Source organism: Rhopalosiphum padi, chromosome 2 (assembly GCF_020882245.1).
Source record: "Rhopalosiphum padi isolate XX-2018 chromosome 2, ASM2088224v1, whole genome shotgun sequence".
In the NCBI taxonomy this organism is placed as follows: Eukaryota; Metazoa; Arthropoda; class Insecta; order Hemiptera; family Aphididae; genus Rhopalosiphum; species Rhopalosiphum padi.
The window spans coordinates 53,690,753-53,718,353 of NC_083598.1; the positions used below are offsets into that span (position 1 = coordinate 53,690,753).

General features: G+C 28.6%; 2 protein-coding genes across 3 annotated transcripts in view; one reads left to right on the forward strand and one right to left on the reverse strand.

Moving 5' to 3' along the window:
• The window catches only part of LOC132920348 (complexin), a 201,764-nt gene extending 178,671 nt beyond the window's left edge, over positions 1 to 23,093 (reverse strand). The window contains exon 1 of one of the 2 annotated variants that reach the window (XM_060982671.1): positions 22,984 to 23,093. The gene's annotated coding sequence lies outside the window, so the exon portion shown is untranslated. Of the gene's footprint in view, positions 1 to 912; positions 1,715 to 22,983 lie in introns of those variants that run through there. The other variant, XM_060982670.1, reaches the window with a different exon arrangement.
• Positions 17,138 to 18,808, forward strand: LOC132919010 (uncharacterized). Its single transcript, XM_060980361.1, has one exon. The coding sequence runs from the start codon at positions 17,138 to 17,140 to the stop codon at positions 18,806 to 18,808; it is 1,671 nt and encodes a 556-aa protein (XP_060836344.1).
• Positions 23,094 to 27,601: the final 4,508 nt, after the last annotated feature.

The window sequence follows — 27,601 nt, forward strand, 5'->3', positions numbered from 1 at the left end:
CAATAATGATTTAATACTCAAATAATAAACCCAATAAAAAATCAGATGAGGACAAAATCAGTTACCGATATTACATTTTTATTTCAAAATAAAATACTTTATGAAATGGAATGATAATTAGGTACTCACCTACTAATAAAATCAAATATAACAGTTATAATATAATAATTGAATAATAAAAATAACATACAATTCAATTCACAATCATTTTAATATGTTAAATAGGAATAGATAATTAAAATAGTTAATTATGAAAATATATTGAAGTATATTGTATCAATAATAATTAAGTATAATTTATTGTAATCATAAGATTTACACATTTTCTACGGAATATAAATACTAATTAAAAATTTAGTATTTTAAAAAATTGTAATAATATGACAAACAGATAATTTTACGAGAGACGTTTAAAAAATTGTTCATAACTAACCAAAAATCTAATGTATTGACAATATTAACATCATATTAACACCAATAACCATTATAATTTAAACAAACAATATACAATGTACGAAGTTTTATTAATAAAAACTCAATGATTTCAAGCAACGAAATACATTTCATTTACTGACGACCTACTAAGAAGTTCTGATTACAAAAAAAAAAAAATAATAATCATAAACTTGGCAAGGAAAATTTCTAGTTTATTAAATTTATACATACTTTTGGGTCAGCCGTGTACGTAAGAAACAGATAAAAATGTGTTAATAATAAAAACAACGGAATAATGATTGCAATTTCGAAAAAATGGAAAATAAATCATAGCTCCGATGACCTCATCAAAATAAAAAGATAACATATCGGTGTTCAATATTTTATAATATTATATAATTATAACAATAATAAGAAAAACAATAACAACAACAGCAACAACAACATTAATGTAGATAAAACGTGTAAACGACTTACGTGTATAACGTGGAAACGTGCCAACACGTGTGTATTCTGCCAGTGCGGAATACGTACGTTGGCGCTGGTGGATGGCCCGTCAAAAGCCCCCTTTGATGCCGAAACCGGCAAAAATTTTGTCTGTTGTCTTGTCGTCGTCTTATGGGCAAAAGTGTAATAATTTTACGATGATCACAAATTTTTTTATTATTACTTTTTTAGTATTATATTTTTATTTTATGTCTTGACCACTCAGAGTACGCACGACTTCTCGTCGTCGAGTGATCTCATCCGATAACGATCGATTAGTAATATTTCGTTCGACAGACAACGTGTCGGAATTCAGAGACTATATAATATTACAACAATAATATTTTTTCACATATATAAATGCATACATACATACATATACATAAATAAGTATACACTTCTAAGTATATGATATATATAAATACATAGATATATATATATATATATGGATTGTGTGTGTGTATGTGTGTATTTTCGGGGTTTTTTTATGAGTGTTTATGTAAGTAAATTTGTTTTGGACAGAGTGAAAAAGACGTGCAAGTTGTGTGACACAAGACAAATGCGTGTTGTGGTCTCGTGGTGGACTGACGTCGACAGAAATGGTACCACTGACCGGCAGCGGTGGTGCGACGACACCGGCGCTTCGCGAAAATAAGCGCACGCGCGTTTATATGTGTGTGTGTGTGTGTGTTTACGTCGGTGTATTATGTGTATAATAAATGTGCTCAAACGCGCGCATGCGCGTTTGGGTGCGTGTCGGCGATCCGCGCGAAATCGGTGCTCGGCGACGGCGTGACGACGCTCGACGCGATTCCGGCGCACTATAGTGGCCGGCGCTACGGTGGCGCGACCGCGCGGACGACCAACGAGGCGCTACGAACGCTCCGCCGCCGCCACAGCCGTGGCCGTCTCTACCGCGATGTCCCTATCGATTCGTATGTATAATGGTATACGCGCGCGATGCGGCGCCACCTCGGCCGTCGCCACCGCCGTCGCCGCCACCGCCAACGACGGCCACGGCGGCGGCAGCGACGAACGACTCGCTCGACGGACACGCAACACGCACAGGCGCGCGCGACCGCCACCGCTGCTATTCCATAAACCATATCGTCTTACCTGCCACCGCCTTTACCTATCTCTTCCCCGCCCCTTCCAAGTCTAAAGGGGGTGCGGTGGGGTGCTGCCTGTGGATCCGCATTCGGTAATGTGTATACATAATATGCACACGCACTGACCTCACTGTGCGAACACTGCTAACGTTAGGTATACCTACTGCTAATGTAATATTATACCTATCTACGTAGCTGCACATAATACATCGTGAATGTATTTTTCTGTTCGATTATTATTATTTTAATGTCTGCAGCCTATGATTGTAAACTATAGTGTTTTAAGTATCAATTATGAAAAAATAAAAACAGTTACGTGATGTACATAGATATATTATTTAAAGACCCTTTTAATGTGTGTACTGTATAATAATATCATCGACAACGGTGAGTTTGAATACAGATAAGTTTTTTTTTTGTTCCAACTCATTTCGAAAGCTTATTGTAATCTACTTTTTATCACACCGAATGTCCGTTTATTTACATATTAAAACAAAAAAAACATACAAACATATAGTTCTAAATCAACATTTGGACATATTTTCGTCTATTCGACACGATGTCTTAAACTGATAAAATCTTGTAAATAAAACACGAAACTCGAGTTGACAGTATTGAAAAAAAGTTGACAGACACATCCATAATCAATAACATTTTTTTCATAAAAATTGAAAGTTCTGATTATTATTTTAGTGTAAATAATAAATAAGCCCTTTATTTATACAGTACTACAATTTAAAAAATCACAATAAATTCAATCACATTAATTAATGGCAAAATGTATGAAATAATAATCTTAAGTATCAATCAGCCCATCCTACGTAGGTTCAATTTCTTTTTTTTCTTGGTAAGAGGGTGGAGACCGAAAAATGTAAGCTAAACAGACATGAAGAGGTAATTTTTAAAGAATATTTTTTAAATTGTAAAGCTATATACCTGATAACTTGCAAAAACATTTAAATATTTTGAAAAGTCCGAAATACAAACACAAATAATGTTCTTTATGTATTAATATAAAAGGTCAATTCACTAATGTTAAAGCTAACAATGTGATATTCGTTCTGTCGGGTATGCATTATGTTACCCGTGGTTCAGAGAGAGAAACAAATATAACACTCATATTCTTAAGTCTTAATCAATATTATTCACTTTTAATGACAAATACAAATAGTTAAAACATCACCAAAATATATTTAGATTGCTGCAGCTCTGGTTGCAGTTAGTTAAATTTTAGTAATATTAAAAAACAAATTTTAAAATAAATATTAAGTATATAATTAAATGATTGTATTTGTTAAAAATATTTTAGAATAAATACTAAATTGGTTTTTGAGGTAATAAGCCATCCAAGCATTTTCCCAAATTGAGCTTACGCCTTTCTTCCAAAACAGATATGGGTACTATCTAAGATAGGAATTAAATTTGTATCTCTTATCTTTAAAATATGTTAATTATATCTAATATCGAGTATTTTGAATTTATAGATACTTTGTTTACGTGCATCATCTATTTTATTTTTGTACAAAGATACTAAATACAAATTAAAAATTATTTATTAATTTTATTATTTAACCAAAAAATTTAATATTTCTTGAAAATTATATGTCGTTATTCTCAAAATAATTTCTCATTTGAAACAAATTCAATTAATATATAATTTATTAATTTATATAATAACTATTGATAATTGTAATTTTTAATATTTTGCTTAATAATAATAATATAATATACAATTCTACAATAAAACACTTTTAACATAAGAAGTCAATATACTTATCAAATGTATAAAAGAAACTATTTCTGTCAATTTTAAACAATATAACAATGTAGATTGGTAATATAGTTTAATTTACTACCTAATCAATAAGGTTTTAAAACAACGCATTGTAATAAAACGAATACAATTATTTAAATTTAATTTAATTAATTTTTTTATAAAACTATATACTAAATCACTGAAAATATTTATTTAAATTAGCTTGCCTTCTGTTTATTAATTTCACTTAATTTTAATAAGAACATTATTTTAGTACTATTATCATTTCTGGACACAATCATAGAAAATATTAATATCAAAAATTCTAAAATGTGTTTATACCAAAAAAATTCAATTAATACTATTCAAACCCAAAATTGTACAATAAAATTAAGTTTTCATTAAATTATTTATTTTAAGAGTAAAAAGTATTCGTCGTTTATTTGCACAATTATGCAAAAAAATGAAAATAAATATTTACGTTATTTTTATGCAACTGAAGTCCGCCAAAACTAAATTTTAAATCATTTAATCAACTAATTTATAGTATTAAACGATTTCAAATTATTCATAAAAATACCTATCAAGCATACAATATATATATATTATATATATATACAAAAACAAGCAATAGTAAATAAGAAAAAAATTTTAATTAATTAATTATATACCTATACTGAAAATATATTATTTTTGTTTACATAATAATGTATTAAAAAAAATACTGATGTACAATAAGTATAGTAATTTGTAATGTTCATCCTATAAAAAAAAATAAAAATCTGACTAAAAAAATCCTATAAAATATTGAAATAAAAAAATACAAATAGAGTTTACACAGTAAAAAAAACTATTATTAGGAAAGAAATAATTTCATTTGAATCTTTTAAGATTATACTTTACAAGAATACAAGCGATGTATACTTCTATCTTAAGGAACTCAAACCCATCAGTTTTACCAGAAAATATTGCATTACGATACAGTTTGTACAACAACTGAAAGTTATTTTGTTTATATTATTGAAATAAATTTAATTTAAACTTCAATTGTATGTACATAGAGAGAAATAGAGTCTGAGATAAAAAAAAATCAACCCTATTTATTCATGGGAGTATTGTTATTTTTGTATTTGTATTCTATAATATATAATATAATATACAAATAATATAATATTCCTATAATCGTCAAAATACACTTCAATGTTTAAAAATATAATATTTATATACAGGTGTCATATTATAAGCAACAACTACTTTAATTATACGGTATAGGTCTATAATGTTTTATACAACTATTAACAAAAAATACTGTTTAAGCAAATAAAATAGTTAATTTTCAAAACAGAATACTTATCTATTGGCCAACTATTTATTACACATGGAATTTAACCTAGCTATTTTTAGTTGTCCTTTACTACTATTAGTAACGGAATTACCTACGAATTAATTAAGGTTATTATTTAACACATATTACACAAAAATATAAAATAGATTTACAGGCTACCTTTCTATTATAAAAGTTTTAAATATAACATAATTATTAAAATTCAAGATTTTGAAGAAATCACATAATTTAAGAACAAATATATTCCTCTTAATAAAAAAATCTAAAAATAATCAAACTGTCAATATGTATCTATTTTTGTACAAGAATTTATTTTATTTGTATTAAGCGCATGCTTTTTTTTTATTATTATTAATATCTAATACATTATAAGCTACTTACATTATTCAGAAAAAATAAAAAAATGCACAAAATTAAGTTATTATAATCCATATAATGTAAAGAATGTTACTAAAAATAATAACATAACAATGAAAATAATAATAGAATCTGACCAGTGGTGGATCTAGGATTTTTTTTGAGGGGGGGGGGACATTTTCATATTATATTTATAATCATTTTGTAAACATAATATTTAGAATTTTATTTTAGGCCTTAAATACATAATATAACTTTCAAAGGGAAGCCGGGTTCCTCGGGGCCTTCCTTGAATCCGCCACTAATTCTAACTATTAATTTGTAAACCCTAATGTTTAGTTAAAATTATTTCGATATCTATACGTATAGATATAACTATGAACTAACTACCTATAATATAATAATATTAGATAATGTCGCAGTCGGGGTGTTTATTGTTAAATATAAAATTTCCTACTTCCTAAATAGGTATGTAATTTAAATAATATTCTACAAAAACAAACACAATACCATTGACTAAAGATCATACGATATAAAAAAATTTAATTTATAAGTAAACATAAGTCCTGGTTTTATTAACCATCCTAATAAATTCGTTGTATTAATATTGTCACATCATAATGATATTATAACAGAATGATGAGATATGCGTCATGCGTCTGTTTATAAGTGTACTATATTCCCCTAATCTAGGTAATCCTATAAAGCAGGAGTCTCCAACCTTTTTAAACTAGTGTACTTAATTTGAAATTTGAATCTATTGAATAAACCTTATTTATTTCATTTTTAATACTTAACCATATATTTTGTTGTAGAAAAAGTTGTAGTTATTGATTCAATACAATCATATACTCGTAATATTTTTGATCATATAAATAAAATAATAAATAATAATATAATAATAATTGTATATACCTATCTAGATTATGAACATAATCAACCAACAACCAACAATGGTAAAATAATAATTTATCGCGATCGACGTTTATTTGATTAAATATTTACCAGTCAATCTCGATCAGCAATAATTGACTAATGGAAGATCCCAGTTAAGAACCTATTGCCTAAACTATAAATTATTTATTTATAAAGACATAACAACTAGTAATACTAAATTGACTAAATGATTTTGAATTTCGATCAATTTTACTCAATACATTTTTACAATCTGATGATTATGTTTTTAATATAATTATTTTATATTAGACGAGAATACCAACTATAGTTTGAAAATTGAATATAAACGGGACGGGCGAATCACTATCACAGTTGTTGTAGTACAGTAACACGTATCACACATTCTCGTTTTTCAGTTTTCCACAACAAATACACGCGGGAAAAAAGAAAAAAATATGATGGCATAATTTATTATTATATACATAATATTGCAATTTACATATAAACTATCATGTATAACCTATCTTTGTTTTATTCATTCTTTAAAAAGATTTACGTTTGTTCGTGTGAACATATTATTGTAATCCCTAACTGACGACGTTCGCGGAACCAACGATATGTTATATTTATATATTACTACCCTACCTAATCGGTTATTAATATATAAATGTATAAATATTGTCGTGTATTATTCTTTACCTGATATGATAAACGTAGTAACAGACGACAACTAACTCCCAATGAGACACGATTAAACACGTAATGAAACACCACGCGAAAAACACTCACCGCGACATAGAGGACGCACTACCTAGATGTCTGCAGAAAACTTATGCGATACGCTCACCACGGACGGTAATGACGGACTGAAATATTGAATCAGATATATACATAGGTAGATGCATTGATTATAGAATAAATTATATTATTATAACCATATGGTAATAAGTAATAACTAATAGATACCCAAAAATAATAATTGATGCCGCCGCCGCCACTTATTTGCCGTCCTAAGAAATATTGTTACACCTGGAAAATTACCAGCAGAACAACTGCAGAACCCGTAATCCTTGCATAAATACCAACTTAAAAATAATTCAACTACCAAAATTATAAATTTAAAACCTAGGTAAGGTATATCGATATGAGAATATGTATAGACTATATTATATATAGAATGAACGTAAGTGTTTCGTAATATCTCAGATTCTCAGCTGTAATTTAACTAAAATTTGAATTTAAAAATGTTTATAAATATTACATACCTACTGCCAAAGTTAATATTTTACGTATTAGATATGTTGGTAACGTTTAGGACGGGACTTACACGGCTTATAATATTCTTTCTGTATACGATATACCTCAATCGCTACGACAATATGGCGACCCGCCCGCGCGAAAAGTATTTTCTATTATCGCTAAAATCACAAAAGGCAACAACTAATAATACGTTCTGAGTATTTTTTTCATTACCATATTAATATTTTTCAAGAAAGTAGATAAATTTCGCTCAATTCGACGAATAATGACTAACTAATGAAATAAAATTTACTTTACTATTTATTTGAGTAGGAAAATATAAGGTATTCATAAACCAAAAACGTGAAACAAAAATAAAAGTAATTAAAAACATTATAATACAGAAAATATTATCTACTAAAAATTATATTTAAACATTTTGAACATTTATAATTTACTTACTTCAAATTTTTATTTAGCTCAATAATTTATGTTTATGTTTAAATCTACTTGTAACATAAATCAATTTTAAGGACTTCATATTTTGAACAATTGAAATGGATATTTGCCAAGCAAACATGACCACGAATTCTGTTTTTAAAAATGGAAATATTTGAAACTGAGATATCTATTTATGAACTACTTCATCTAATTAGAAAACACGAATTTTGATTTGAAGCCAAACTTGCTATTTTAACGGTAATTAATTCTTTTTAAGACCACTAAAAACATTTTAAATTAGTTAATACGTCATTCCATTTAATTAGATACGGTACATTTGAAATTTTTATTTACTGTGTGATTTTATACCCTACAACATAAACAGTATATTATATCTAAGCATTATATTTTAAGAAAATAAACTACTCATAAGTAATAATATCATAAAGTTCCTTAATAAATAATATGTTATATATTTAAAAATATTTTAGAGGGCATCGCCTATCATTTGTGTTAAATTAACCTGTGTTGTACAGTGATTTTACATGAAATAATAATCAATTAAATGCATACTAATATATTATATAACTTTAAATACTTATAACTCATAAACTACTCGTCCTAAATTTGATTTTTATGTATCAAAATACTCAGAAAATTATTCTGTTTTGGAATATGAAATTAAAACTCGTTATTCAAAAAAGTAAAAACTTAAAAATATAATTTTTTAATAAAAACGTTGTCTTTTAACAATTTGAAACTATGTAAAAATCAAAATTTGAATATATGCATAATTTAAGCATAATAATGGAGTGAGCATGCTTATAAAATCACCTTGTATATTATGTTTAAACATTATAATAGTTTTAATACAAACTTAAATAAAACCACCATCTTTTCACGCTCACTTCAATGCACTATTCAGAAAATTTACATGTTAAAATCAGATAAAAAAAACTTTAAAAGCAATAGATAAATATAAAAACAAAAATGTAACGTATCATGAATATGTAAAAAATTCGCATTTAATTATGATTAAGGTTGGGTTGTTTTGAAAAAAAATAAGTGTCATTGATTATTATTTAGAATAAAAATGTCTACTATAATGAGTATAAGCTACTAGCTCCTAGTTGAAAATTAACTCCCCAAATGGGTGCGTTGCGATTACGTATGCGCCTTTTTCACTATTACGATTGCGTACGTTATACCAACCACCTACCCAAACTTAAAGCAACGTTGCCGTTGTTTACAATCGTGAAAATATGTAAAATTATTTATTTTATAAAATAATTGCTATCTATGATAAAGTTTAATAAACGTTTCTGTGACTCACGATTTAAGATATATTATATCTTAAAGCCGTGTTGTGACTATTATTCTTGGTGCCAAATTTTTCAGAATTGGTTATCGATACCGAAGTTTTAATTTATAATTTACACTTTTATTGTATTATATATACATGTATGTATGTATATGTTTAATTTATAGTAAGTACTATTAATTTTATTTCAATAATATCAGTTATTTAAAATTATATTATTATTTTTTTTTATTTATTACATAAACCTGATTGAATAATAGGTACGTAATATTAATAGAAACGCACACTTTTTATTACATATCTTGACAATTAATTTACTATGTTTATTTGAAAATATTACTATTGCTATTAATACTGAATACTAAGAAGTATCTATATGTTGGCAACGTTGCACTCATTTTCGTACGTAATCATAATGTTTTTTGGGTAGAGAAATCGTACTCAATCGTGCTACTAAAAAATATAAACGTACGTAATCGTATATCACCGTCCCAAATATTTTTTTTTGTTTGCGCCTATGTTCGTAGATTAATTTATTATAGATATCTAATAAACTATAATAGATAGATAAATGGATTGCTGTTTTTTTTAATTACATGTTTAGTACTTCCTAGTTAAAGCAATTACTATTTAGTTTTTAATTCCATGTAATGCTCATCCGGATTATCGTGACTACCGTCATATTATCAGAATTCGTATATTATAGTACACCGCTATTATTATCTTAAATTTTGTTCTATACTATTCTATGTTCTCGTAGCGTGCTCTGCAAGCAATGGTAATGTCATTAATCATTATAATACAGTTAAATGAACTTCAAATTAAAAAAAAAAATTGGTCAAAAAATAGTATTAGTTTATAGTTTATGTTTATTTTACAAGTCAATAATTAGTACCATTATTTAATTTACATTTTTTTACGGTAAAAAGTTGTGCCGATATAATTTAAATATAAAATTGCCTATAATACGTATAATAATATTTCCGTCCACGGCAACGCGTCGACGGATCGTTCGAATTTATCAGTACTGGAAACTCTGCGGGCCGCATCAATATTGATACGACGTTTGTTCACATATATTATGATGCTTCTGCAAGTACAAAGAGAAATGTTTTTTTCTGCTTTGTATCACAACATAGCAGATTTTGTTAATCTGACCAGAAAAACGAACCGATTGCAGTTAATACTTATTGAAACTGAACTGAAAAATGAAAATAATAAAATAATGTTATTTGTGACAGGCTTGCTGCAGGTTTGAAAAAAAGAACAATATAAATAACTTTAGAAATTATGCGCACGCGTTGGTACCACTATACGCAATTAAAAATTAAAATTGAATTCCGTAAAAAATAATTATTCCGAAGACATCTCTCAAATCTTGACTCCAACCATATGTACATTATATGTACAAGGTACAACCACGATTCACTGAATTCTATGACAGTTGAAATTCAATTTACCACTATGATGTGAAATCTCTGAATATGTTTCTAAGTAACTGGCGAGCTATATTATAAGAAACAGTGAAGCCAGAAATCCCTCAAGTGGGTAGGAGAGGGAAGCACAAGATAAAATATCAAATTCATACATATAAAATATATCTTAATTTACATAGTAAGTAGGTAAATAAGCTAAATCAAATTAAGTATGTATTATCAATTATTTTGATCCATCTTGTATTTGCATTCTCCGAGCCAGTATTTGTTATGCAATCTTGCGTCATTTCCTCTACTGTTACATTTTATCCCTTATTTATATTTATTAAAGCCAAGCTATTCAGCCTTTCCTGTATTCCTTTCATATATTATATAATATCATACGAATAGGTATTATAATTTATAACGTGACGTACCGATTGGACGATAAGTCAATTCGCCGACACATCATATTGCCGAAATGCCGACACCCGATTTGCCGATATCCGACATCTGACACACACATTATATTTAGTTCAAAATGAATTATACTTAAAAATATAATTTTTTTATTGTTTTAAATTATTTGTATAAATCATGAACATTGTTCAAGTCAACTATCAACTATATATAAAAATACCTAATCTTATTGTCTTCTAAATGAAAATGAAAGATTATTGTGTCCAAGTATTTCAAAATACAAATCGTCTTATTTCGTAGCCTAAAATTATAATTTGAAACGTTATTAGAAAAATATGTATTATTAAATGTCATTCAACTTTATAAATGGTATACCTTTCTTTTGCAAATGATAATTTTTCTTCTAATTTTCTATATTATTATATTTTAGTTTTCATCTTTTGTGGCCAATCGCAGTTTTTTTTGTACTAAGGGGTCAAGCTCGAAATTTGTTTATTAAATAAAATTATTTTTGTATTTTGTGAAACTATGATTTTTTGGTGAATCGGTACTTTTTCAATTTTTACCAGCGACTAATTTTTGCGTCGGCGAATCGGACCCCTCCATAGGACCCTAGATCATTTTTTAGATACCCATTCACATTTCAAGAGATAAAAGGTACACCTGCGCCGAGCTACCATTGTAATATAATATAGAAGCGTTCATTTTTAAGTCTAAAGCCGAGTTTCCATATTATATAGTGTTGTGTAGCTAATTTAATAGAATATTCAACTTGTAAGTAACATAGTACCGTCATTTTTTTACCTAGGTACGTATTAAATCCTGTTGTATTATAATACCAAGCTTAATGTAATATTATGGTTTATAGATATTATGCACAATACACAAGTACTTAATATACAGCTGCAGTTGTAAGCGATTTATATAACAATAATACACCAATTTCAATGATAAAATTTATAAATCGCATGGTAATAGTTACGGAAGTACACAAGTTGTGTCCCATAAAAAAAGTATTTATATACGAATTGCGTCCCACAATATCAGGGATGCAACAACTATAATTATTAAATAAATTATTTATTCATTTACAGTAGAACCTCGATAAGTCGAAAACCTTGATAAGTCAAAATAAATGCCATTCCCTTGCGAAAACCTTGATTACTCGAAAAAATAACTATAGATAACTCGAACATTCTTAATTCCGAATATAGACAGATAATGGCGGATAATTTAACCTAATCACGTTTATTATGTATTTTTCATTCGATTTATTTTTATTACATTCGGTATTGACAATTGCGATCGATTAGTTACTCGTGTTCGGTGGTATCGAATGTAAAAATTATTAATTATTTAATCATATTTTTATCATAATTTTGTAGCAATAATTTTAAAATAATATCAATAACAATACACACTATAATTATATATATATATACTATAACGTTTATAACTATATAATAATTAAAAAATATAATATACGTACATACATTTCAAAAACTTTTTGAGTCGCTATTGTTTCCTAAAACATTGATAACTCAAAAATCTTAGTCAAAAACCTCGATAAGTAAAAAAAAATATGCATTTCCCTTAAATCTCGACTTAGGATCATGGTTTGGAGTTCTACTGTATTTTATATGAGCTTGGGAAATCCAGAAAATTGTGAAACTAAATGCTATATATATATGTATATATAATACAAAAGTTAACCGATATAATATAGAGTCTAAGCTTTTAATGATTGGGAAAAAATGCATTCAATATCGTTATTTATAATATTTTGTAATATATTACACAAAAAAATATATTATAGGCCCCCAGGTTTCCTTAAATATAGATAAATACACCCACGAAGAACCCCTAAAAACAAAAAAAATTCTGTTACCCTAACCAATTTAATAGTGGAATGTAATTTGTTTATACCTTATTTACGGCATCACGCAACTTTACTAAGTTACCCCGGTAGGTACACTATTATACACACTAATAGAATAATACATAATATAGTATATTGGGCATTGTTAGTTATTGTGGTTTCTTATGGTAACGTGGTAGAGGTTATAGTGGTTACCATAATTGTGTTATTTTTTTTAAATGTATTCCCATCTGGCATCTAAATTCCAACATTAATATTATTTTATTTACATATGTAAACTATATGTTTTTTCTAACACATGTATTCCCTTCATATACTTTAACTATACAATTATATAATAACTATACATTTATTAACTTTGATTAAAATTTATATACATATCACACACACTAAAAATCGACGGATGTCGTATATGTGAAATGTGACTATGTGGATTTATACAATTCATATATGTAGACACATTATAATATTATTATTTAAATATAATAAATTCTAAACAACGACAACACAAATGTATAAAATCGTATAAATAAAACTGTTTATCCTACGTACGGCGCGTAAGCTATTTGGTCGAAAATCTAACGGTAGAATAAACGTGAAAAAATAATACTAACGGACTGTCGATAGAAATTACCGCGGATACTCACTCACGAGTATATTCTATGGTATCTGAACTACGGCCGCCCGGGTCGCCGTATTTACGATACTCGAGAACAAGACAAGTAACACCGCGATATTTTCTGTTGGGTAGTCTCAAAGGAAATGTGGACGCTAACCGTTTCTTCCAAGTCACCCATGCAGTCCGATTCCTGATATAATATTGACAATAATATGAATCCATTAAAACTGATCATCAGAAAACGTATCAAATATTTTATTATTTTTGACTATAACACTATCATCGACTAAGCAGTAATACGAAAATCGAATTAAATATAATATTAAAATAATAGATATCATATACTCAATCAAAATTTATAATAAAATATTAAAATATGCCTGGACCAGATCCTAATGTCTTATTACATCGTGGTTTAACATTAGTAGTTAGAACTTACTAATTTATAGCTTGTAATATATATAATATACAATACAATGTAATTTATTAACAATGTATATTTCTTTAAGAAATGGTTTTTTATATAAAATAAAAAACATACACCCTTAAAGCAATAAACTCTTAAGAGCATTAACGATAATATATTTGATTTCCATTACTGAATACTTGTAATTTGTCAATGAACTAATACTATTTGTATTTTGTAGTACGGAGTTAGATATTCAATCACAATAACCAATTTTGTGCAAATACATCTTTAAATAAATAGTTTAAATACAATAAATAATTTACTAAATATGCAAAAATTAAATACCTAATATAAGTTTATTTTAGTTTTTAGTTTTTTTTTTAATTAAATTATTCTACTCGTTATGTAAATATTTAGCATAATAAATTTCTAAAATTATATATTTCGTGTGCAATATAATCAAAAATTATTAGATATGTATTATAATTCAACAATAAAACATTGTTATGCAAATCATTTAAGCATTTAATTTGTAGTAAAATCGATCTATAATTTTATTAAACTACCTAATTAAAAATATATGAAAATTATTTTCATAATAATATTATACACCAAACATAATTGTTATTACTTAAAAAATTTTTTAGTCATTTAAAATATGTTTTTAATTTGTATATCCTAAAATAATATATTATTAATATAACTTAAATATAAATCAAACATTTTATAACTTGTAATTAAGTCCGTTTTCTTAATTTAGTGAATAATTCTATTGTCAAGAATTTTCCTATATTTTTTCAAAACCTTATAAGAAAACTGCTCAATGTTCACATAAAATTAATATGAGTTACATTCAAAATTGTAAACACTGATATTATCAATGAAATAGGATGTAGTGTGTGCCCCATGAGAATTTACTAATTTAAAGTGGTAGGACAATGGAAACTCCATTATCCCACTATTCTAAATTAGTAAATTCTCACGGGACCATCTGTACGTCACTAAAGAATAAATAATACAAACAACGTTAAAGAGCATCCTGTGTTGGACATTAATTTATTGTTTGTATTCGATTTTTTTTAGTAGGTATTTACTTTTAATAATCAACAAATAAAAACAATTTATCCAAACGTCGATAACTAAGTTATATTTTACAAAAAAATTAAAATTAAAACAATTAACAGCACGAATATTATATATGTTTGTTGTTCCTAACTAAATAAATGTATAAATTAATTAATAGGTAAACGAGTTGATGACAATTATAAGAAAAAAAAATAGATCTAAAACCTAGTAATTGAGATATTACTTTTTTAATTCTATATAATAAAAACTATATTTATTATTATTATTATATCAGGTATATTATTTATACTTAAATCTGTCGGAAAAAATTATTTCTATTAAAAACTAGTTACATTTTAACCAGAAAATATTTGTATAATTTACTATACGTCTGTATATTATAATAATAACATTATATTATTTATTATAACAACAAAAATTCAAAATAATCAAGATTTTATGAAAAAATAATTAAGAGAGCATTTAAAAGACACGAAAATAATCATATTTTAAGTTAAACAATTTTTAACTATTGAAAATTGCAATTAAGGTATTAAATGATGGTATAAATAATTATAAATTATATAATAAACATATTTTTACAGTCTGTGATGGAAAACTCTTAAAAGTATTTTTAACGAATAAACATGATAAATGATAATACGTAGATGTCGGATAATATTAATAATTATAATAACAATAAATTAAATTAATAAATTGTATAATTTTCAACAGAATTAATTGATAAATATATGTTTTTTGTGTTTTATGAAAATTGTAATTTATAATAACCGGTGATTCATATGATTCGAATTAGTAATAATGTTGGTTCTATTACCTACCACCTACCTACATAATAATTAATATTAATATATTATATTATATATAATAGTTCGTAATTTAAATATTTATTTTTATAATTTTCTTTTAAGTATATTACTTGTTATTTGTTATTGGTATACCGTTATTTATAGTTAAGGAAACTACAAAATAAAATTCATCGAATCAGTATAATAATGATTCTTTAACAGTGCAATACAATGCACATAATTTTGCAAGAAAATACAATTTATAAATAACGTTATTAATTTCTCATTTCTAAATAATTTATTATTTTTATAAATATAGGTACGAGTGGAACCGATTCAAAATATGGTAAAGCTAAATAAACAAACTAAAATTTATTATAAAAATATTTTAAAATAATACCTTATTATAATATATAAATAGGTAGTTATTTTTCATAAACTCATAAATATGTTATTACTTGATTTACTTCACTATTTCAGTGATTAAGGTATTTTTATATGATAAACAGACTATGATACATTTTATATTTCTATGTACCTACTTACCTACAAATTATAAATGGGCGGGATTTTTTTACAACATGATGTTTTTATAATACTATTTATTATGCAAATAATTTAATTAAACAATTATCAATAAATGACCACAATGTCAGAGGCTTATCATTAAAACATAAATGTATGTATATGTATGTATATAATATATTATCAAAATATTATTTTATTTCAGATTTTTATAATTAAATTTAAAAAGAAAAACGCACAAACCATTTACTAATTTGATTTTAAATACTACAAACCCTTATTCACATTGGTACGAATAAATATAAGGGGAAATGTGTTTTTAATTTTAGTAATGTTTTTATGTATTTCATGGCTGAAAAATAATTACACTGAAAAATATTTCAAATTTAATCGTGATTTTCTTTATACATTATACCTGGTACCTACTAACTATAACAGGACTATAGTAACCTAAATATCCTTATAATTTCGTGAATCACATTCAGATATAATATTATCATCATATAATACGTACACTTAATATATTATCAGTCGCGATAAGTCAACCATCGAAGCAAGTCGTTCGTTAATTGTCGCTCCGTATCTACGTTTTGCTATCGCCTTTTGTATAATGCCGGCGTCGTCTTCGGGCGGCGACGACAATCGTCCGCACGCTCTTAACAATTCAGTCGGTAAAATAAAAAAAGCACCAAATGCTTCCAGACCACACAACACGGATCAGGAATGGACCACCAAGACAAGTAAAAAAGCATCTCAATCTAAGAAGGTATCAACTCCAACTAGCCCTATATCTCCCACTCTACAGCAGATTAAAAATAATCCACCAGTATTAAATATGCCCAACAATACATTCGATTACGACATTTCGTTATCTCATTCTACTAATGACACGGCCTCTAATAATATGAATATAGATATAGATTTATCGCATTCTACAACCGATCACGCTAATGTTCCCGTTTCCGCAAATACAACATACACCGCTGATATTTCAAACACTAATATAAATTACGATTCCAACGATATACAGTCCTTACGTAATTCCGAACAACTTAATAAATTTTTCTCCGCGGATTATAACGGTCCGTTCACTACCATTGCGGAACATTCAGATATCAACCTAAAAATTGATCACTGGCACCCGTTAAAATATGCAAAAATTTTTTCCACCAATTTCATTGGCATCAACAACATCAAACCAATTGGTCATAAAAAAATCAAAATCACCTTCAATACTAAAGTTTCAGCCAACAACTTTCTCACCTCCCCTCTACTCGCAAACATTGGATTTACAGCATATATTCCATCTACGCTTATCTACTCTTTCGGAATTATCAGAGTCGATAGTTCCCTAACCGAAGAAGATTTCTGGGAAGGACTTGATAACACAGTCCGCGCTATTGCCTTCAAACGCATTTCAATCAAAAAGGATAATGTCCTAACGCCTACTCGTGTCGTGGAAATAAAATTTTTATCCCCCAAAATCCCAGATGCCGTATCAATTTACAACGTCATTTTCAAAATTTCTCCTAGCGTCCGTTCTCCCATACAGTGCAATAACTGTTTGCGATTTGGCCACACGGCTAAATTCTGTCGCAGTAAATCCAAATGCAGCCACTGTGGCTTAAATGACCATTCATTAACTACTTGCCCTTCAATCAACGCAACAGATCCAGTTTGCATCTTCTGTAAACTCCCCCACCTCTCCACTGACCGGAATTGCCAAGAGTGGTCATTCCAAAGGGATGTTAAGAAAATTATGGCTACGGAAAACTTACCCTTCCGCGAAGCAGTCTCTCTCAAGAAAAATAATTACTCCTCAAGTGCATTTAGCTATTCAAATATTGTTAATAAACAGTCTGTGTTAAATCCTTCTCATCAAGTTCCGGATACCTCCACTAACTCTTTCCCCCCGTTAACCTCTCAATCACATTACCACCATACACCTCATAGGAAGTATAACAATCATTCTTCTCACTCTAAACAAAAACAATTTCACGTTCCCAACCAATCTAATTTTTCCCTACCAAATGGGCACTTCATAGATTATGCTAGTAAAAATCGGTCCCAGGATCCCAAACCTCCTCAATTTGATCTAACCTGGGTCAATGCCTTCTGCATCAAACTCTCCGAATCCTTATCCAACTCCCCTAGCCTCTCTCCCTTATCTCCCTCTTCCCTTCAAAACTTAATTGAATCATCCCTTATGTCTTGTCTCTCAATTCCAAAAATCTCCGTTATTTCTTCTAATGGTCAATATTCTACAATGGAATGTTCGTAGTCTTCCTGCAAGACTACCTTCTATCCAACACCTCGTATCTTCCTATAATTGTTCCATAATACTTATTTCTGAGACTTGGTTACTTCCATCCCGTAATTGCTTTATTCCTCATTTTAATTTATTCAGACAAGATCGAGTCGATGGCTACGGGGGCGTCGCAATTGCCGCCCATACCTCACTTAATGTATCTTTAATAGAAATTAAACCCCCCTTAAAACAACTTCTCTTGGAAAATAATATCGATTTAATTGGTCTAAAAATAACAAATATTGACGGTTTACCTAATACATCATTCTGGTCCTGCTACAGTCCAAATGATTCACCTATCCCCTTTGAAGTATGGTACTCTCTCTTCCAACTCACAGATCACAACTCTTTCTTTACAGGTGACTTTAATGCCCATCACCCAGCCTGGGGTTCCACTACGTCCACCAGACGGGGTAACTTAATCTACGATGCGTTGAACTCTTCTAATCTTAATATACTTAATAACGGCTCACCTACGCATGTAGGCAGACCCAACTCAACCAATTCGTGTATTGATTTATCCTTATCCACTCCAAATTTATTCTGGCTTTCAACCTGGCGCATTATAGACGATCCTAACGGAAGTGATCATTTACCTATTATCATATCTGTCAATGTTACAAACCCTAACTCCTTACCAAATAACAGATCTACCTTACCCAATTATCTCTCCCCCAATCTCAAATTTAACCTCAATAAAGCTGACTGGCCCCTTTTTTCTCAACTCATCAATTCCTCTATCCCTCTTCTCAACACTTACACATGTCCATTAAAAGATTATGAACAGTTCACTCATATGATCTTAGATATTTCTAAGAAAACAATTCCTATCAAACGTAATAACCTTAACAATTTCCCTCCCTCTCCCCCGTGGTGGAACTCCTCCTGTTCCAAAGCAGTTTCCAACCGCAAATCCTTATATAAAACCTTCATTCGCTCAGGCTCCGTTCAAGATTATCTTACTTATCGCAATGCCAGCGCTGCAACCACACGTCTCTTAAAAGAATCTAAAAGACTAGCTTGGAAACAATTTTGTACGAACCTCAACCCTTCTTCATCCATTCAATCTACCTGGACCACCGCTAAACGCTTTCGCAATAGTATTGTTACTCGCTCTCGTCCTCACAATGACAGTTGGTTCAATGATTTCTGTTGTAAAGTAGCACCATGTTATGTCCCTTCATCTTCTGAAGCCTTACATAATTCAATTTTGCCTGCCTCAAATACACTTACTAATCACATAATCTCCATGCCTATAACCTTAAGTGAGCTAAACGCCGCCATCGCCTCACGTAAATCAATCGCCTCCGGCCCTGACAACATTTCCCCTGTTATGCTCAAACACCTTCCTACTAATGCCGTCGAGTACCTCTTGAATATACTCAACAAAATTCTCCTCCTCAATAAAATTCCTGACTCCTGGAAAGAGTTTATAGTCATACCTATTCCCAAAGCCAACTCTACCACTGCATTTAGGCCCATCGCCCTGTCCTCAGCGTTATGCAAAACCATGGAATTTATTCTAAAAAACCGCCTAGATTGGTGGCTCGAACATAACTCTATTCTCTCTGACAACCTATATGCTTTCAGAAAAGGAAGAGGTACACTTGATTGCCTCGCAAATTTTTCGAGTAAAATATACCAATCTTTTAACAACAAACATTTTTTACCTGCAGCCTTTATCGACATTCGTGGTGCCTTTGACTCTGTCCATATACCAACTCTCCTATCTCACCTTAATTCACTCCAACTACCCCCTATATTCATTAACCTTGTCTCCCTCCTGTTTTCACATAGAACTCTAAAATTCACATCCCCATACGGCTCTACAAACATACGCTCCACTTACACAGGTCTACCCCAAGGTAGCTGCCTAAGTCCCATTCTTTTTAATTTGTATATGAATTTCATTATTAAACAACTAAATACACTTGGACATGAGTGCCTAGTGTATGCTGATGATCTTGTCATATTCTCCTACAATTCAAATATCGATCTCGCTATTGACTCTTTAAACAATTCGCTCAATCTCCTACAAAACCTTCTATCTTCTTCCTTTTTCTCTGTAGCTCCCGAAAAATGTAAGGCCATGATTTTCACTAGAAGACGTTACCTTCTCTCTTTAGATATCACTATAAACGATTTTCCAATTCCAATTGTCCAGAACATAAAGTATTTAGGACTAACACTAGACTCCAAATTACGCTGGGCTCCGCATCTTCAACATCTCATTAAATTTACCTCTCTTTGGGCCAATTTCCTTAGATCAATTTCCAATACGTGGTGGGGATCACATCCCTCCACACTTTTAATCATTTACAAAGCTGTTATAAGGTCCAAACTTGACTATGGATGCTTTTTATCAGGCTCCGCATCCTATTCACATTGGAAAAAAATTAACAATCTCCAAAACTCCTGCCTTAAGTCAATTATTGGTGCCCTTAAATCTACCCCTAATGCGGCCGTTGAGATCGAGACGGCATGCCCCCCCCTTTAATATCAGAAACAGATGGTTGGCTGGTAAATTTCTACTAAAAAACTTCTCCCTTCGTCATTCCACAATATTTAATTCCTTTCTTGACATATACTTCTCCTGGCGTTACGTTAAAAAATCTCTCCCAATTCTTGCCTCCACGGCATACTCCTTATCTTCAATCCGTAATTTTGTTACCAATTCTAAAATATTACCCTTATATGAAATTAATTATTTGGCTCTCTCCTACTCACCTATAGTTCACACCAACAGACATTTTCTGAACTTTACTTCCAAGGCACTTAAATCTATATCACCCATCATCGTCAACAATCTTTTCTTAGACTACATTCAAAATAATTTTCCAAATTCCACCCTAATTTATACAGATGGTTCAGTTTCCCCTCTTTCGGCTGGTTACGCTTTTTTCATTCCTGACTTACACATCTCCATGTCTAATAATCTACCCTCTTCTGCCTCATCATTCACTACGGAATGCTTCGCAATATTAGAAGCCCTTTCGACCATCTCTGCCCTCCCCCCCAGCAGTTATCTCATCGTCTCCGATTCCTTATCATGTCTTCTTAGCCTCTCCTCCGATTTTTTCAATTCCCGTCCTTCTCCTATTTCCATTAGGATCAGGCAACTTCTATATGAACTTACCCTTTCAGATTTTATAGTTGAATTCCTTTGGGTGCCCGGCCATTCTGGTATAAAAGGAAATGAAATAGCGGACTCCATTGCAAAATCTACCTCCTCGTTCTGCTGTCCTTCTCCTACTCTAATTCCCTGGACCGATTTTTGTCCCTTATTAAAATACCATATTTATAATTTATGGCGCAACCAATGGAACGGACTAGCCCCCAATTATGCCTCTTGGTACAAAAATATCTCACCATCTATCCCCTCTCACCCTTGGTTTCACAACCTCAAATTAAATCGTAAAATAATTACCTCTTTTTCACGTCTAAGATTTGGACACACCTTACTACCTTCTCACTCTTATAAACTTTCTCTCAATGACTCTCCTTTATGTATGTTCCACGTTCACGATCCCATGATTTGCGATATCTCACATATACTTTTTCACTGTCCCTCTCTGGTTCCCCAACGCAATACCCTCTTCACCCTAATCCACTCCTTTAATGTCAAACTCGACACTCAATCCATTCTCTCTTCACCAAATGTACCAATTATTACCTCACTTATATCCTTCATCAACCAGACTGGTTTAAAAATTTAATTTATTTGTAATATTATTTTTGTTGTTAATATTGTTTTCTATGTAATATTTATAATCATAATTGTCGAAGCTAATTGTTTACAAAGTTTCTTTTAATAAAAAAAAAAAAAAAAAAAAAAAAAAAAAATATATTATATTTAATATTTTAAATTACAATATGCATAGTTGAGGACTTAAGGTGGATAAACGATAATGCGTGACTATTACTTTAGCAAATTGTTATTGTTCTACGCAATACTTTTACGACGACACACTTAAATTTGAACACGCAACACAAAAATAATAGCACAACAGAGATCATAACAATATTCCCACATTTATCTAATTTTGATTTCTGATAATATAATAATACTTGCTGAAGTTTACTTATCGTAATGTTATATAAGCAGTAATATAAATATTAAATAGTATAAAAGTATAACTTTTACATACCTGATTTTGTTTTTAACGCCTTTTTAAAATCCAGGTGAAAATGCAACACAAAATAGAAGTCTAAAAAATAAAATTACGACTATGAAACACTGTTACTTATTAGTTATTTCTGCAACCGATTTAATAACAAGTATTACACAATTTACATCATCGTTCTCCCACTAAAATAACGCGTCTCAGTATCGTCGTGAATATATATTTTGTTGCTATGTGAAGGTCAATCAGTTGTCGGACAGTATTGTATAGTAACACTCCTTAATTGAATCTTAAATATACGCATGGTTGCTCTGGTACCACAGTTTTTGAATTGTTTTGAATCATACACGTCATAACACATTTATATTACTATTAAACACAATATATTTTTCAAACTGTTAATTGCTTATTATCTTTTTTTAATTGTATTAAATTAATTTTAAAACAATGCAAATTCGTATAACCATTAACATAATTATATAAATCTGTGTATTTAATGTACATAATTAATTGTATATACTTGAAAAAAGTTGTTATTGGTTTAAAAGGACATTTTTATATTTGTAGTTATTTGTTGATAGATGTTTATTTTTTCAAAATATTCAAAAATGTAATTGTTACAAAAGAATTATATCAGCTGAAAGTCTCCAATTTAAAACTTATAATCTAGGTTTTGTACATAAATTTTAAATAATTCAATATGTAATTTATTTAAAATATAATTTATTTTAAAAACCAACATATTATTTATTTATGAATAATATATACCAATATACCTAATACATACTTATAGTTGAATTACCTATCCCTAATTTAAAATAATTAAATTCAATTAATCATATTTAATTAAAGGTCGCAATACCCATATGTGTTATTTTCATTTATTTTTAAAAATAAAAACATTATCTGTACGTACTTCAGTAATTTTCGTCAGTTATTTACGGTATTTTAATTTTAGCTTAAAAGCCATAATTTTATTGATATAAATATTTCAGGATTAATTTATCACAAGTCATTGGAGTACCATTATTGGCGTTTTTCTTCATCAAGCTGTAACGTTGTCTTAATCATTTAGATATAACACTTATAGTAAAAATATTGACTAAATATTATTATATATTTAATAGTAAGTATTAAAAATTTATTTATTTGCTTATAATCTATAAATAAGAATAAAATGCAAATGATATATACACTTATAATATAATAACCATTTCCGGGTAACTTTCTGCATTGAATTATTTAGCTTATTCCATTTCAAAAATTAAAGTTTAAGTAGCACCATTTTAAAGTATATAAAAAATGTTAAATATCTTATGTTTAGAATAATGTATACTCAACATTAAACTATTCATTCATTGCATATTGGTAATAATTAGTAAACCCCCATTTGTTTTGTATACACCGCATGTATACTTATTAGTTATTACTTATTAGTTATTACCAAGTTATAGAGACAGTAGTTAATTTTCAAAATAAGATCATTTAGTATTATTTTACTTATTTTAATTTATTATTATTTCAATACTTAAGTATATTTATACACAATACTATAAAACCAATGGTAATAATAATTATTATTATAGTTACATTAAATAAATCATACATTCAAATTACAAACTAACAAATTTAGTTACATTATTGTAGCAGTATCACATTTATTTATTTAAATAACTTTATAAGTATCTACTTAATATTTATTTATTTAATTTGTTTATTTAAAATACAGTTTATGAAATTCAAGTACACATAATATATTATTAATTGAAATTCCAACTTTTTATAACTGCGACTTTTTTAATTTACTATACGTCTTTGAAAAATGTCATAATAAAATCAAGAACTTTATAGGTATCATTTAGAATCTAAAATATATATAACTTAAAAAATAAAAAATTCAAAAGAAATTGCAGTGTAGAACACAAATTAAATAATATACATTGTTTGTATGACATAGGTGATAGGTATATACAACAACGTACACGTTACAAGCATTATTAATTATATTACTTCAAGAATAAAAAGTTTTTTTACATATCATAATTAAAAGTGACTCAATTTCCATCGAAAAACGTATTTTATAAAGTCTCTTACCATAATTGTTGAAATAAAACCAATTGGCAATATAAATAATTATTCAAAATGGCTTTTGAAATCAAAAGTTATTTACTGAAAAATGTTCCAAATAAAATAATTATTATTTATTTATTTATCAAATCGTAACATTTGAGTGTATGATTATAATTATGCAATTAAATAGGTATAAATAATTTGATGTGGACAATATAGTTATATAGATTTTATTTTATTTATAATATATACTTAAATATTTTTTAACAATTAGAACATCAAATCTATTTTTAATTTACAATCATAAAAATCCGTATTCTATAACATTAATTGACATAAAATGAATTATTAATTTACAATCTGTTAAAAACATAAATTATATTTTTAATTAACATAATCAAATAATAATATTCCCTTTTTACTATTGGAATTTGGCATTAGTTTTTGAATGTAGAATGACCAACGTGTCGATAAAATTCGAGTCCAATTTGTTATTGGTTTGTTTAGTTTTTACTCTCTAAAAAATAATAACACACCATATTATTACACTTCACGTATATCATAAAATAATTAAATGCTATACATTAGTTGTATAAATGTATAATTAATAATGAACCTAAGTATCCAGTAAATATTATTTTTCTTTTGTAATATTCTTCTACAGCAAATAGTTTATTAAATACACTTACATAATATAAATACATATATTATATATTATATATATTTGTAATATATTCAAGGTATAATATATATTGATATTCAATGTCCAGTGCATCAGGCTTCAGGAAACCTATAATTTTCCCTTATGGCTTTCAACCTTTCAACCTTTGCATAGGATATTTTATTGGGTGACATCAAAGTAAAGGCACTTTAGTTATATCACTGCATGAATTAACAAGCAACATTTAAAATTAATTTAAGTGATAATTCGGAACATTTAAAAAATACAATAATGTAAAATATAGAAAATAAAATAAAAATATATTCTTAAAGTACATTTAATACTACATAGTAATATATTTATGACATATTTTGTCCTATGCATTATATTAACTATTTAATATATTTTATTGTTCATTAAAACCATTTGCTCGAATGACATTAACGATAGACGGTGGACTACAATTTTATAACCATTCCTAATGTAAGCTTTACTATAGCTGTGGTCCACTCTGTAGGTAAACTTTAAAATATGCGTATACCAAGGGGATGCTAAAGGTTTTCGAAATAACGAATGACTCTTTCACATGTATAGACGCGTGAGATAAGAAACCTTTCTAACGAAACTTTCGTCCTTTTTAATTTAGGTATATATAGCATTATAGGAACGTACACTCATCCGATGACTATGACGAGGGATTCAGCAGCAGAAACCTTTTCGAATAATAATATATATACGCACACTAATGCGCACTAAACACACAGTGGCGTTTAATTGATGAGGGCATTTCGGAACTGTATGCATTATACACGCCGTTCCCGAGTCGAAAAGAAATGGCATTATAAATGGAAAATTCATAGCCGCGCGCGCTCGCGCCATCGTCCGCCCCCGCACTAAACCTCTTCATGACGATATTGTAGTGTATATATGTATGCGTGTGCGTATACGCGCTTATGCGTATATTATAGAGAATATATATATTATACAATACACTGGCATGCGAGATCGCGTTGAATTATTCAACGCACCCTAGCCCGTTGCGTTAGAATGATCTGCTCTCCACTCGCACTACTACCAGTTACCACTAACTAAGTATAACATACATATATATTGTATACTACTAGTAGTACTACTATTACCACGGATTAAATAAAGTATTATTTAATTTGTGTTATACTATTATTTTAGCAGATAACTACTTAACAACCGGCATAAATTGCTTCCCGTCGTGTATTAGTATTATAGTCCCTACATACATAAGTACTTGATATTTTTTTTGGATTTCAGATACTTGTTTTATAATTTCGTACAAAATTAAACACGCTAAAATTAAAATAAGGTATACATTAAAGCTGAATTCCGTTGGAATATAATATGTTTCCAATCGATTTAAAAAGTATTCTATCGTTATTTTATAAAAATAAACGTACCTATTCCTACCAACCAAAAACTTAGTTAGACTAATTCCAGTTCTAACGATCTTTCATAGGCCGATTTCTTTTAACATTATTTTTTATTGAGCAGTTTATTACAATATGAACAATAATCTTAAGTGATAAACTGATACCTAATTGATACAATAATAATATACAGAAAGGAATATTGAATATTGAAGAGACCTCCCAGTAAAGATATTTAGACATAACTATTTTAATTATTTTTTTAAACGCATTTATATTATTATTTAAATACTGATTGAAAAATATATTTACGCGCTTATTCATTGTTTAAATATATTTCAAAATCACTTATAACAAGTACCTATGTACGTCAGATAGACGACAGTTGTAGTAGTATCGGCATCGATATAGTAACTTAGCTTATTCTGCATATTTTATGTTGTATATTAATTACACCATAATTTTTCCATTGCATAAATCATGTCTAGCGACGAGCCTTTCTATATATTCA

Excerpts from the sequence above, each read along its gene's own strand:
- LOC132919010 (XM_060980361.1), top strand. The coding sequence starts at position 17,138 with ATGCCGGCGTCGTCTTCGGGCGGCGACGACAATCGTCCGCACGCTCTT.